Consider the following 14392-nt stretch of genomic DNA (forward strand, 5'->3'; position numbering starts at 1 on the left):
GCGTCCTGAGCACCGGACGGAAACTTAAATTAACGATAATGTAAATTAATCTACGAGGATGCGCAGCTCCGGACCTCGCAGTAAACGAGACGCTGTATTTGGTTACTATGGCGACCGACCGGACGTAACGTCCCGATGGGCGGGCACTTCTGACGGCCTGTGCGTGAGCGTCGTGTCGTGCTTACGTTACGATTGTGTGCGTGCTTCTTCCTATCGGGTTAGTGCCATCGGTATTGCTGTAAACATGGCGTCCACGGCAGCTGGGAAGCAGCGGATCCCAAAAGTGGCCAAGGTAGGGTTACCGGGTGTTTGAGGGGGAAAGGACGGTATAGACGGTGTTATTACACTGTGGATACCGGCGGGGGTTCCCGTAATGCTCCCAAAACGGGCCCTCACACAGCTTAGTTGACAGAGGACTGCAGCAAGCTCTACTGTGACTCTTTTACTGTACCGTAAAGTACTAAGTGGACTAAAAGTTTATATAGAGCGGGAAATCCGGGTGAGAAGTTACACAATCACCTGAAAGCAGATTTTACTGTCCCTTAATTCAGTTTAGTGGGAGAATCCATACAGTCTCACATGTGGTTTACTGTCAGGGCCGATCCCTCATTCATTCATTTACAAGCGCTGTGACATAAAATGGTTAAAGTGCCGGTTACTCTCTGGATTGTAAGCTTCTGAGCCGAGTCCTCTCCTCGTTATAGATAACTGGTTGATCATTTTGATGGAACGGATTTGGTTGGGTAGTACGGTGTTTATGGTAAAATAATCTTACGGTTGTGTGAAAAGGAATCCGCCTCATGTGTGATCTAATGCGCCATTAAAACCTAATACCAAGTAAAAGGGAACCTGAGTGAAGAAACATCGCATCATCCTTCGGTCATTTATATAGCCAAGAAATGTATGTTACTAAAATAACTGCCCCTTAGACTCAAAATAATGCTCCACCACGTTTAGAAGCAACAGCTGCAGCTTATGGTTATTGGTAAGTTCTTGCCGTAGCCTGGAGGAACGTTGGTCTTTACCTTCACGCAGAACTTGGTTCCCTCTGACATTTGAGTTTTCGATCGGGAGAAGCGGTGGATTCCCAAAGATCCTGACACCTCATCTGAATGGCATTTAGGCTGACAGGATGTCCTCGCCTTCTCGTGTCGAAGGATCTGCTGGCTTCGGTGGTAGCAGGTTGTTCTCATGCAGCGTTGCTTCCCCAAACCATTGTCACCACTGTGCTTGGCTGAGGTTGGAATGCGGTGTTTGCTTCTCACGATTTAGTGTCCTGCGTTGGCCAAGCAAGTTCACTTTTGGATCAACTGTTTATAGAATTAATGAACTCTTAAGGACCATCCAGGTGGTTTTGGCAAACTAGAAAATCTTTCAGGCTCTCCTTGAGAAATGTTCTCCAGCGGCAGGTGTCTACGTTGCTACTCCCAAGGGTTTTATACACTAAAAAGAGAATTATTTCAGCTCATTGACTTCACTTCATTCTGAAGACCCCATCCTAGTGATCATCTACTGCAGCTAGAGCTGGCTGTCCCTGTATGATGTCTTTCATCCTTAAACATTGCATTATACAGGGCCAGCTCAGCCCTTCACACTTGCTAGTGTTCATTGTGCTCTGTATTCCCTTTTGAGTTCTAAGTAACTGTAACATTGTATTGGTTGCAGTATGAATGTTCAGTTAATGTATTGCAATCTTCTTCCCTTCCTTAAAGGTTAAGAACAAAGCTCCAGCAGAGGTACAGATAACAGCTGAGCAGCTACTGAGAGAGGCCAAAGAGAGAGAACTTGAGCTGCTACCTCCCCCTCCTAAACAGAAGATCACAGATGAGGAGGAACTCAATGACTACAAATTGAGGAAAAGAAAGGTGAGATGATTTATACTTGTATATGCAAATTGTAAGCTGCAGCTAATCATCTTACCTCCAGTCTCATCAGCCCAGAAGCTTTAGGGAAGCCTTCCAAACTCAGCCCTAGAGCCTTGTACTTGTGGTCTGATCACAGAAGATCCCATCCATATATAAACAAAAAGTTGGAAGCTGTCATTGAGCACCGGTGCCGTCATATGAATCTTGGCACCTGGGGCAAGGGCATCATAAAACCAGTTAGATGTAACTGACCAAATATATTTATTTCATTTCCATCCGCAATATAAAATGTTTACTTTTTAGGGTCATAGATGCCCTTTAAATAAAAAATACATATTGTGATTCTAGGGTAACCCTACCATTTTAATTGTGTCTGCTTTACTGCCCCAAAACCCCCAGTGTTATATGATGTTACTGGTTTTATTGCCAGGCATTGAATCTATTCAAAGTAATATCTTTACTTTCATTTGCAATGGTCTGAAATCCTCTAATGCTTGTTTATTTTGCAACATTTTTTAAAAATGTTTTTTTTTCCTTTCAGACCTTTGAAGATAATATAAGAAAAAACAGAACTGTCATTACCAACTGGATAAAGTATGCACAATGGGAGGAAAGTTTAAAGGAAGTCCAGAGGTATGAACATCATCCAGACATTCAACAGAGTTTGCGACGGGCGTTACAGCGCTGCACTTAAGAGAGCCAAGCATTTCACGTATACGTTATCATAACGTCTCGGTGATATAATATTTTTAGCAGTTTACTAATTTGGCCTCGGCCTACAGTCTGTGAATATGTATTGGTTCTAGAATACTTTTGAATGACTTTTCCTGTGAAAGAGTCAAGGTAAATTGCTAAATAGCAGACTCTGCCTCTCTCCCCAGGGCTCGGTCGATCTACGAGCGTGCGTTAGATGTGGACTACAGGAATATCACGCTATGGTTGAAGTACGCAGAGATGGAGATGAAGACCCGCCAGGTTAATCATGCAAGGAACATCTGGGACAGAGCAATCACCATCTTGCCCAGGGTCAACCAGTTCTGGTAGGTCTGATGTATTGGTATACTTGCCATGAGTAGGCGTTCAGAGGGCATAGGAGGCCTTCTGGGAAATCTCTTAATATGAGGATTTTTTACTATATTATGTCGGACACAGGGAACAGGAGTGTGTGTTGGTTAGAATGTCTGCTTAATCGTGTTCTTTCTATCTTGTGGGTGAAGCCTGATTGATCTTTTGATTCTAACTACTGGACGGATATGTGATTTCCCTCCGTGGATGTTTTATTAGCTTGTATTATACAGTCCTGATTGTCTGTGGGTTGCTTATAATTACATAGCCAGCCAACCTGCTCATACTTTTGGTCATATAGTGTATGTTACTTAGAAACCCCCATTAATGCTGCCTGTTCTCTTGTCTGTAAGGTACAAATACACGTACATGGAAGAGTTGCTGGGTAACGTGGCGGGCACAAGGCAGGTGTTTGAGCGCTGGATGGAATGGCAACCTGAAGAACAGGCATGGCATTCGTACATAAACTTTGAGCTCCGATACAAAGAGGTGGACAGAGCACGCTCTATTTATGAACGATATATCCTTTTGATGGTGGTCCAAGAAGGTGCTTGCTTGTACGTAAATGTCTAAGGGAATATTTTCAGGCAACAACTTAATTGCCGCTCCTCATAAAGGTATCCACATAGTCACATGGTATTAAACACCATATTTTAACTTTTCTTAAAGGAACACTCGTATTCACTTAAATGCATAGAATTGTCTTTTTTTTTTTTTATCACAGTGCATAGAGGGGATTTGAATTATCTCTATATAGTTGGTCACAAGGTGTGTTATGTGGCCAAATTTATGTCCTGCTCAGCCATGTAAAGATGCAAGTTACTATTTAATCGCTCTCACAAGATTTCCACGGGGTCTAACACACACCTCACACGCAAGTTCATTTGGTGGGCATACTAGAGAGCAGAGGGAGAGTTTTGCTAGCTCTATAGCCAGGTGAAATATATTGCACCGTCTTTTTAAACTTCTGCTACTTCATATGAAATCACACACCATATTTTCTGATGAATTGCTTGAGACATCCTTGTTTTCTTAGGTTTTTCTAGTTTTTCATCTGGTTCTAGTTGTCTCCTTAACTCCCATGTACTCGTCATTGTTCATCCTGACGTGAAGAATTGGATCAAATATGCACGTTTTGAACAAAAGCATGGCTACATTGCACAGGGGCGGAAAGTCTATGAAAGGGCTGTGGAGTTCTTTGGCGAAGAGCATATGGATGAAAACCTTTACGTCGCGTTTGCCAAGTTTGAAGAGGCTCAAAAAGAAGTGAGATTTTTTTTGTCCTTTATTTGATGAAAATGTGTTTTTAGAATGAAAAATGTGTATTTGATATGTTCTTGTAATATGCCTTCGTTCTAGTTAATTGTTTATTTGCAAGGTATTATGTTTTATTTGAAACATGACATGCTGTTGATTTGATATATAGTGCTGCTCTTTTAACCCCTTCACGTCCAAACACGTAGGGGATACGTCCCAAAAAATCATCTTTTTTTTTTCTTAAATCAATTTATTCCTATGATACATTAAAAAAAAATAAACTTCTCCAGCACCCTGATTACCAATATATAAAAATATACAGTGGGAATTTTGAAAAGGGGTGCAATTAGCTAACTTAGAGGATATTAACAGTTTGAAAACCAGAAGAAGAAAAAAAAAATCAAGTTCCAACTTTGAAAGAGATGGGTGATAATAAGGCCTCCTAAAAATTATCCCAGAGATATAGTAAATACGTGAAAATTCCTGCACTCCTGTGGTGTAAAAAATGAAATAAATAAGTCCTTGCTTCTTGAGTTAAATGCAAATCCAAGAAATGTCACTAGGCATGCTATACCGTATCTGTCCACTAGATGGAGGCATCTCATTAAACCTGGCTTCCATCATTAGTCCTCTTCCTGGGGACTTGCTGAACGTTCTCTGAGAGTCTTGTTAAAGACCTGTATTACTGTTCTCATAATGAGAGAGCTCAGTTTGTCATAAAAACCTCCACAATCAAATGAGAAATGTATTTAATCCTTAACATTTTCACCTGGATTCATTTGTTGGATGTGAATGTCACCGGTGTACAGAACACGTGACTTTTTTTGTAATTTATAAACCTTATTGAAAGTCTGGTTCTTCTGATGTACATTCAGATTTAAGGGTTAAGATTTCTGATCGAAATCAGATGCAACATAACCAGTTTTTCTTTTCTTGTAGTTTGAGAGAGTTCGGGTCATCTACAAGTATGCTTTGGACAGGATATCAAAGCAGCAGGCTCAGGAATTATTTAAAAATTACACAATTTTTGAGAAAAAATACGGTGACCGAAGAGGTATTGAAGATATCATAGTCAACAAAAGGCGATTTCAGTATGAAGAAGAAGTCAAGGTAATAATGATTATTTTAGGTTTGTTTTTTTATTTGCTGTGTTTTACTTATCATTTTTTCAGCTTAGTTCACCTTGGTTTAAGACTAGAGGATTAGATATATACCTTTTAGTACCTTGTTATGTTTTTTTTGTGGCTTTATAACTGTCCCATTTTATTTGCTTTTGTTTCTAAGGCCAATCCCCATAATTATGACGCCTGGTTTGATTACTTGCGGTTAGTGGAAAGTGACACAGACGCTGAGACTGTTCGTGAAGTGTATGAACGAGCTATTGCCAATGTGCCACCCACAAAAGAGAAGAGACACTGGAAAAGATACATTTATCTCTGGATCAACTACGCCTTGTATGAAGAGCTAGAGGCAAAGGTACACGGCTTATTTAGTGTTTAGTTCATTTTTTTTTTCTTCTCTGCAGGTTTTTCTCTCAACTGCAGATTATTATCCAAAAGATTGTTCTTGAAATATTTTAAAAAAAATGACATGACATTGGAGAAGTCATTCTTTGGGGTCCCTGCCCATTGATTGCCAGGAAGTTGATAATATTGGTATATTGATAATTGACTACTAGAGGGAAACAATATTAATAGTTTTGCTATAGGTAGAGGGACAACCTTAAACAAGTTACACTTTACATTGAGCAGCATAAACACAGTGGTAAATTAACCCGTTGGAATTACCTGGTTTTCTGCATTAATTGTTCATAAAATGTAACCTGATGTAAATCAGTTATAAGTATAGACACACAAACAATGACAATTTCTCGTGTCTTTATTGAACGCGCTCATTAAACATTCACAATGCTGGGGGGAAAGTAAATGAACCCTTGGATTTAAACTCAGCCATATTCCTAGGATGTCTGGTCTGAATGGCTCACACGGTCATTCCACAGCATATCTAATGGGTTAAGGTCTGGGCTCTGACTGAGACGCTCCAAAAGGCGGATAAAAAAAAACCAAAAAAACCTCTATGGAGATCTAGGGTCAAAAAAATGTGTTCCGAAATAAAACTATAACTGTTAAATGTGTTTCTCACAGTGAGTCTGGGTGCACTATTCTTCTCCTTGTCTTTAAATCCATCTTATCTTACAGGATCCAGAGAGGACCAGGCAAGTGTACCAAGCATGCTTAGAATTAATCCCACATAAAAAGGTAATTTTATTTATTTTTAGTTCTCTCTCTCATTATAAATTAAAAAATAAGTGTAACATACTCATAGCCCAGCTTTCTTCTTCCTTGTTAAGTATGTTTGATAAGCACTTCCCGATTTAGTAAACAAGTGTGTATTAGTAGTAGTGACAGATACTTTTACTATTCAACATGTATTTATCTGGCTGCTTGAATTCTGTTTTGGGTTTTTTTCCCTCCCAGTTTACTTTTGCAAAGATCTGGTTGCTGTACTCACAGTTTGAAATCAGACAAAAAAATCTCCACCTGGCTCGTAGAGCGCTGGTACGTATCTGTCCTGCTCCTGAAAAGTGACCTTTGTAGGTTGTTCCTTAACATATTCTATTTGTAAGTGAATAATTTTTCATTTCAATTTTGAGAGCAACTTAAAGAAATAAACATGATTTTGTGAAATTAGCTTCACAAAGCACTTATTGGTAGAAATGTTTTTGCCTAAAAATCTATTTCCATTTCCAATAAACTAATAAAGTAGCCTCTCCCCCATAAAAATATAAATATACTGTACTGTGCAAAATGTTTAGGCCGATATGAACACATACTTTAAGAATGTTTCAAAAAAATACATGTTAATAGTTTTTGGTTTTTATCATTTAGCAAAGTGAGTTAACAGTAGCAAAATCTAAATCAAATCAATATTTGGTGTGATAGCCCTTTGCCTTCAAAGCAGCATCAATTCTTCTAAGTACGCTTGCACACAGGTTTTTAAGGAAGTGAGAAGGTACGTTGTTCCAAACATCTTGGAAAACTTACCACCTTTCTTCTGTATAATCCCAGACCGACTCGATGTGGAGGTCAGGGCTCTGTGGGGGGCCGTGCCATCACTTCCAGGACCACTCTTTTTTACACAGAAGATCGTTCTTAACGACTTTGGCTGTATCTTTGGGGTATTTGCAGAATACATTTGGGGCCCATCAAATCTGATGAAATTGCTTGTTGGATAAGTATCTGCCTGTACTCCTCCTCAGCATTGAGGAGACCATTACTTCTGAACAAATCCCCAACTCCATTTGTAGAAATGCAGTCCCAACCTTGCAAGAAACCCCCACTCTCCAGCCCTTCCGTAAATAAACTGCCTTCTGCTTCAGCCGGATATTTCAAAATTTGGCTCATCAATCCAGAGCACAATTAAGAATATCTTAAATTCTCACTGTGAAAGGTACATACCGTATGGGAATAAGAGTCAGGAACAAGAGAAAACCAATGTGGATAAATAAAAATGTAAAGGGGGCAAAAAAAGGCATTTAAACTACTAAAACAGGAAGGCAGTGAGGAAGCACTAAAAAGCTATCGGGGGGAAAAAATTAAATATGTAAAAATCAGATAAAAGCAGCAAAAGTGGAGACAGACTCATTGCCAAAGAGAGTAAAACAAACCCCAAAATGTTCTTTAACTATATAAATAGTAAAAAGGTTAAAAATGAAAGCGTTGGCCCCTTAAAAAGTAATGAGGGAGAAGTTATAGACGGGGATCAGGAAAAAGCTAATCTATTAAATATATTCTTCTCTGCTGTATTCACAGAGGAAAATGAAATGCCAGGTAATATACAGCAGCATGAGATAACTGCCCCAGTACATGTCGCCTGTCTAACCCAGGAAGAAGTGCAGTGCTGCCTAAAAAAAATCACAATAGACAAATCACCAGGTCCAGATGGCATTCACCCCCGCGTTCTAAGGGAGTTAAGTAATGTAATAGACAGACCCCTATTTCTAATATTCAAGGACTCTATAGTGACAGGGTCTGTTCCCCAGGACTGGCGCATAGCAAATGTTGTGCCAATATTCAAAAAGGGGACAAAAAGTGACCCGGGGAATTATAGGCCTGTTAGTTTAACTTCTGTTGTGTGTAAACTGTTTGAGGGTTTCCTAAGAGATGCTATTTTGGAGTATCTCAATGAAAATAAGTGTATGACTCCATATCAGCATGGGTTTACAAGGGATCGGTCCTGTCAAACTAACCTGATCAGCTTTTATGAGGAGGTGAGCTCAAGACTGGATCGGGGTGAATCGCTGGATGTCGTATATCTTGATTTTTCCAAAGCATTTGATACGGTGCCACATAAAAGGCTGGTACATAAAATGAGAATGCTTGGGCTGGGGGAGAATGTGTGTATGTGGGTAAGTAACTGGCTCAGTGATAGGAAACAGAGGGTGGTGGTTATTAATGGTACATACTCTGAGTGGGTTACTGTTACTAGTGGGGTACCACAGGGGTCAGTTTTGGGTCCTATTCTTTTTAATATATTTATTAATGACCTTGTAGAGGGATTGTATAGTAAAGTATCAATCTTTGCAGATGATACTAAGCTCTGTAACGTGGTTAACACAATAGAGGACAGCGCACGATTACAAATGGATCTGCATAGGTTGGAGGCTTGGGCTGGGATGTGGCAGATGAGGTTCAACACAGATAAATGTAAGGTTATGCACATGGGGAAGAAAAATCCAGGCTGGGAATATGTATTAAATGGGAAAACACTGGGGACGACTGACATGGAAAAGGACTTAGGAGTTTTAGTTAACAGTAAATTTACCTGTAGCGACCAGTGTCAGGCAGCTGCTGCTAAGGCAAATAAAATCATGGGGTGCATCAAAAGGGGCATAGATGCCCACGACAAGGAAATAATTCTACCACTGTCACTAGTCAGACCACACATGGAATACTGTGTACAGTACTGGGCACCAGTGTACAAGAAAGATATAGTGGAGCTGGAGAGGGTTCAAAGACGGGCAACCAGAGTAATAAGGGGAATGGGAGGACTACAATACCCAGAAAGATTATCAGAATTAGGGTTATTTAGTTTGGAAAAAAGACGGCTTAGGGGGGGCTTAATAACTATGTATAAATATATAAGGGGACAGTACAGAGATCACTCCCAGGACCTATTTATACCCAGGACTGTATCTATAACAAGGGGACATCCTCTACGGTTGGAGGAAAGAAGGTTTCTACGCCAGCACAGACGGGGGTTCTTTACAGTAAGAGCGGTGAGATTATGGAACTCTCTGCCAAAAGGAGCCTGGACGTGTTTCTTGAAAGCAATAATATTACAAGTTATGGATATTAGATTAATAGGGACAGAACGTTGATCCAGGGATTTATTCTGATTGTCATATTTGGAGTCGGGAAGGAATATTCCCCCTGGTATGGGGCAATTGGCATCTGCTTCATAAGGGTTTTTTGCCTTCCTCTGGATCAACACAGTAGGGACACAATATGTATATAGGTTGAACTTGATGGACTTTGGTCTTTTTTCAACCTTATGAACTATGTTACTATGTTACATGCTGCCATTTTCCTGCCACGCTATTCCTGTGTTTTCATGAATAATTTGAGTCGCTTGGCTTTGTTCCCGCGTTGGAACTATGGCTTCTATGAGGACCTCTTCTGGACAGCAGATGTGTGTGCCGGGGTCCAACGCAGGGCAGATGGCACTGCTTGGACATCTTCTGATGTCTACGGTCTTCAACATTGTCCGTTTCTTTGTGCTTCAAAGAGCTTGGACAGAACATCTGGAAACCCCTGTCTTCCTTGAAACTTCTGCCTGGGAGAGACCTTGCTGATGCAGTATAACTACCTTGTGTCTCATTGCTGTGCTCAGTTCTGCCATGGTGTATGACTTTTCACATTAAACTTCCGTAACCTCCCCTTCTTAGTGAGTTTGGCTGTTCCTTACCCAGTTTGATCATTAGCATCTGTTTGGTATAATTGTTTAATCATACTCCTAATACCTTACAAAATCCCTTACTTTGTGCAAGTGTACCTAGAAGAATTGATGCTGCTTTTGAAGGCAAAAGTTGGTCGCACCAAATATTGATTTGATTTAGATTTTTCTTCTGTTCACTCACTTTGTATTTTGTTAACTGGAAAAACATTTCTGTTTTTGAAAGCATTCCTACTTCACACCAATCTTTTGCGGATCTTTGTATAACATAAGACTGTGTTGACATCAGCATTTTTGTTTTCTCTGCCAAACAGGGCAGTTCTATTGGTAAATCCCCCAAGCAGAAGCTTTTTAAAGGCTATATAGAAATGGAACTGCAGCTGCGTGAGTTTGATCGTTGCCGTAAGCTTTATGAAAAGTTCCTGGAGTTTGCGCCAGAAAACTGCACAACTTGGATCAAATTTGCAGAGCTGGAGACGATTCTGGGTGATATTGAACGAGCCCGTGCAGTGTACGAGCTGGCCATTGGCCAACCGCGGCTGGACATGCCTGAAGTAAGTTGAAGGACTTGTAAAATAAATATACTGCCACTGACCCTCATCATTTTTGTGTTGAGTATAAAATGTCAAAGCTCTCAAACATAGAATTTATCTGCAAAAAAGAACCTTTGAGCCCATCTAATCTGCCCATTTAGACTGAGTCCTTGGTCTTGTCTTAGATTCAGGATACCCATATGCCTGTACCATGCATGTCTTTAATTTACCTCGCTTTATTTGTCTCTTCTACTTATGCTGTAAAGCTTTTCCACTTATCTATTACCCATGTTATAAAACGTACTTGAAGCAGCGGAGACAATGCACAATTTTGTGGATTAACCTATTCACTTAGGTTATTGGAAGAAGGTCGGTATCGGTATAGCCTCAGTTTGTGTTTTCTTTTAACCCCCCCCCTTTTTTTTTTTTCACACCTATAGGTTCTATGGAAGTCCTATATTGATTTTGAAATTGAACAGGAAGAGTTTGAAAGAACCAGAAATCTTTACAGGAGGCTTCTACAGAGAACACAGCATGTTAAGGTATGCTATTTATACACAAGAAGGCATTCTGCATTTACTTACACATATTCTTTGTTGTTTCTATGTTTTCTTTTTGGAGTTTAAAAAAAAAAATGTACATTTTATGTAAGCCATTGGTATAATCACACCTAATATATGTTAACCTTTCCTTACTAATTTGTGTTGATATCTGTCTCTCACTGCAGTATCTTTTAAAGATGCTGTTCCACCTACCCTGCTCTATTTAAGACTTGTAACAGAATACAGTTTTAGAAATGTCATTCTTGGTAGTGGTGAATGCCCAATCCCTTCCGAGAAATAATTCTGTAATTATTTCAAATTAAGTTTAATTTACACTTTTTTTCGTTCTGTGGTTTCTTAGCCAGTGAGCAGTCACTTTCCTCTCGTTCTTTGTACTCAGCCACCATGTGCGTGGATTGCTGCATTTTCTTTTTTTTCTTCTCAGGTATGGATCAGTTTTGCACAGTTTGAGCTTACCACTGGCAGTGACGACACCTTGGCTAAATGCAGGCTGATATATGAGGAAGCAAACAAGACTCTTCGAAACTGCGAAGAAAAGGAAGAACGGTTGATGTTGCTTGAATCTTGGAGAGGTTTTGAGGAAGAATTTGGGACGGATTCCACCAAAGATAGAGTGGCCAAACTTATGCCAGAGAGAGTTAAGAAAAGGAGAAAACTGCAAGCAGAGGATGGGGTAAGAGATGTTGCCATTTTCTGTATCTGTTTTGACTTTCACTTGTCATATTAAATTCCTTAACAATTTCTTAGTTGCACAGTTAATTATATTATTACTACAAGCATTTCTGTAGACGCATAGAATTCTGTGGCAGAAAAAAAAAGAAAAAAGCCCATCTTTTCTGCCCATTTTTACTCATGCAAAGACTCAAAACATAACCAGTCCTTGGGTAAGGATTATGAGATTCATGATTCCCACATGCAAGTTTAAATTTCCTCACTATATTAGGATATTACCTTCTACCACTTCAGCTGGGAAGTAGTTCCACTTATCTAGCAACCTTTTAGTAAAGTGCCATGTCACTGCAGTACTTTGATACCCCTGAAAAATGCAAATTTGTAAAAGTAATATTAATACTGATAAAATGTGTATTAAACCAAGCCCCACCCAGTTATTAAATCTGGCAGCCCAGCCGGAGTTCTGTTTTTAGTGTAATATAGTGAATTAAATATATTCATACTTTTTTTTTCTCTCCATCGAAGTCTGATGGTGGTTGGGAGGAATATTACGACTACATCTTTCCTGAAGATTCCGCCAATCAGCCAAATCTCAAATTGCTTGCGATGGCCAAACTTTGGAAGAAACAGAAGAAAAATGAGGATGAAGGTGAGGAGGACCCCGATAAAGATATTGATGAGAGCTCTTCGTGACATTGATTCGTCTGTCTTTGTTTTTTGTAATATGCTTTTTTACTTGTACATAACATTTGTTCAAAACTATGAGACATGTTTCCTTGAGAAAATAAAAACAATTCCAAAGGATTACTTATTTGTTACTTTTGAAACCGATTGGTTATAATCATACTATTAATTGCATGTAATGTTTGGAAAGCACCTTTCCATTGCACAGAGGTTAGGTAACACAAATGTCATTTACTAAAGTTATAGAACAAAAATCATAATAAACCATCATAATTTAATTCAGATTGTGTGTGTGTGTGTGTATATATATATATAATATATGTGTGTGTGTGTGTATAATGTATATATTAGACTTGTGCATTTGGATTCATATGAATTGCAATTAGAACAAAATTTACCAATTTTGGGAAGTCATCCAAATCCCAGAAAAGGAGGAGGGACCCACCAAAGAAAACCTGAATTTGAATTTTGTTGGTGCTTTTGCTCGCTCACCCACTCTTTCACACACTTTCTAATTCATGCTCTCACTCTCTTGGAACGTCTTCTTACCTTCTCCAGCCGATTGTATCCACCTGCCGCTCTGCTTCTTATCTTGCATCTTCTTCTCCTGTCTACCATTTTTTTTTGTTGTCCCCCTCCTTCTTCCTTACCCGCTGCTCCAAAAAGTCTCCATGAGCAACTAGATATGACCTCTTGGTGAACTTCTGCAAAATGGCAGAATGCACATGTCTTATATATACATTCATTTGAGAGAGTGAATGACGAGTTTTGTTTCAAAATGTTAAAAAGCCCTCCCAATATTGTCAGCAAATGGAATTTGTTATCCGAAAACTAAATGATACATTTGCCCAACTTGTGTTTGGTCCTTTTGCGCAAGTCTTATTTATGTATGATATAAAAAGTTATATTCTGAGATATGCATTAATTATCATTAAAGAACTTGGCAAGGTTAAAAGAAAAGGACTGATATAAAAAAGTATGAAGAATTAGAGTATGTACCTTGGTTTTGAAACCGTTTCTATTTTTCCTGTTCTAGTATTTTATTGTGCTAGCATTTCCGCTACTGGTAGGGTCAATTGTTTCGGAATGAATCAAATTATATAGGTGCACCCTTAATTATTCAGTTTTTAGATTTTGCAGCCACACTTCTTGATAATAGGTGTATAAAATCATATGCATGCTGTCTCCATTGGCAAACATGGCAGTAGAATGGGGTGCACTGAAGAGCTCGGTGATTTTAAACGTGGTACTACTGTCATAGGATGCCGCAAGTCCTTTTGTGAAATGTGCCCATCTCTACAGTGATATTATTGTAAAGTAGCAGCAACTAGGAGTAACAGCTCAGCCAACAATCAGTAGCCCATACAGTCTCACGTGCGGTTTACTGTCTGGGCCGATCCCTCATTCATTCACAAGCGCTGTGACATAAAATGGTTAAAGAGCCGGTTACTCTCTGGATTGTAAGCTTCTGAGCAGAGTCCTCTCCTCGTTATAGATAACTGGTTGTCTGATCATTTTGATGGAACGGATTCGGTCGGGTAGTACGGTGTTTACAGTAAAAGTCTTACGGTTGTGTGAAAAGGAACCTGCCTGCTGTGTAATCGAATGCGCCATTAAAACCTAATACCAGGTAAAAGGGAACCTGAGTAAAGAAGCATCGCATCATCCTTAGGTCATTTATATAGCCAAGAAAATTGTGTATATAAATTATACACAACTGGGGAAAGGATACCAAAAATATATTTTTATATACCCAACCCCTTACCATATCTAATTACCTAGTTACTAAAACCCCACC

At 39.3% G+C, this 14392-nt stretch overlaps 1 protein-coding gene across 1 annotated transcript; it reads left to right on the forward strand.

Annotated features, from left to right (window-relative positions):
• The first annotated feature begins 244 nt into the window (after positions 1–244).
• On the forward strand, positions 245–12603 carry LOC149303296 (crooked neck-like protein 1). Its single transcript, XM_089481549.1, has 14 exons — positions 245–292; positions 1713–1865; positions 2407–2498; positions 2747–2905; positions 3284–3450; positions 4018–4196; positions 5127–5297; positions 5472–5663; positions 6386–6445; positions 6665–6745; positions 10457–10696; positions 11116–11217; positions 11663–11911; positions 12436–12603. Exons 1-14 carry the CDS (start codon positions 245–247, stop codon positions 12601–12603), a joined length of 2061 nt encoding a protein of 686 aa, XP_089337675.1.
• The last annotated feature ends 1789 nt before the right edge of the window (positions 12604–14392 follow it).

The sequence above is a fragment of the Sceloporus occidentalis genome, unplaced genomic scaffold (assembly GCF_023333645.1).
Source record: "Sceloporus occidentalis isolate IW3139 unplaced genomic scaffold, rSceOcc1.0.p SCAF_15, whole genome shotgun sequence".
NCBI classification, from domain to species: Eukaryota; Metazoa; Chordata; class Lepidosauria; order Squamata; family Phrynosomatidae; genus Sceloporus; species Sceloporus occidentalis.

Excerpts from the sequence above, each read along its gene's own strand:
- LOC149303296 (XM_089481549.1), top strand. The coding sequence starts at position 245 with ATGGCGTCCACGGCAGCTGGGAAGCAGCGGATCCCAAAAGTGGCCAAG. Across the intron at positions 3,451-4,017 it reads ACGCTCTATTTATGAACGAT|TCGTCATTGTTCATCCTGAC; the intron begins ATATCCTTTTGA and ends ACTCCCATGTAC. Across the intron at positions 6,746-10,456 it reads ACCTGGCTCGTAGAGCGCTG|GGCAGTTCTATTGGTAAATC; the intron begins GTACGTATCTGT and ends TCTGCCAAACAG.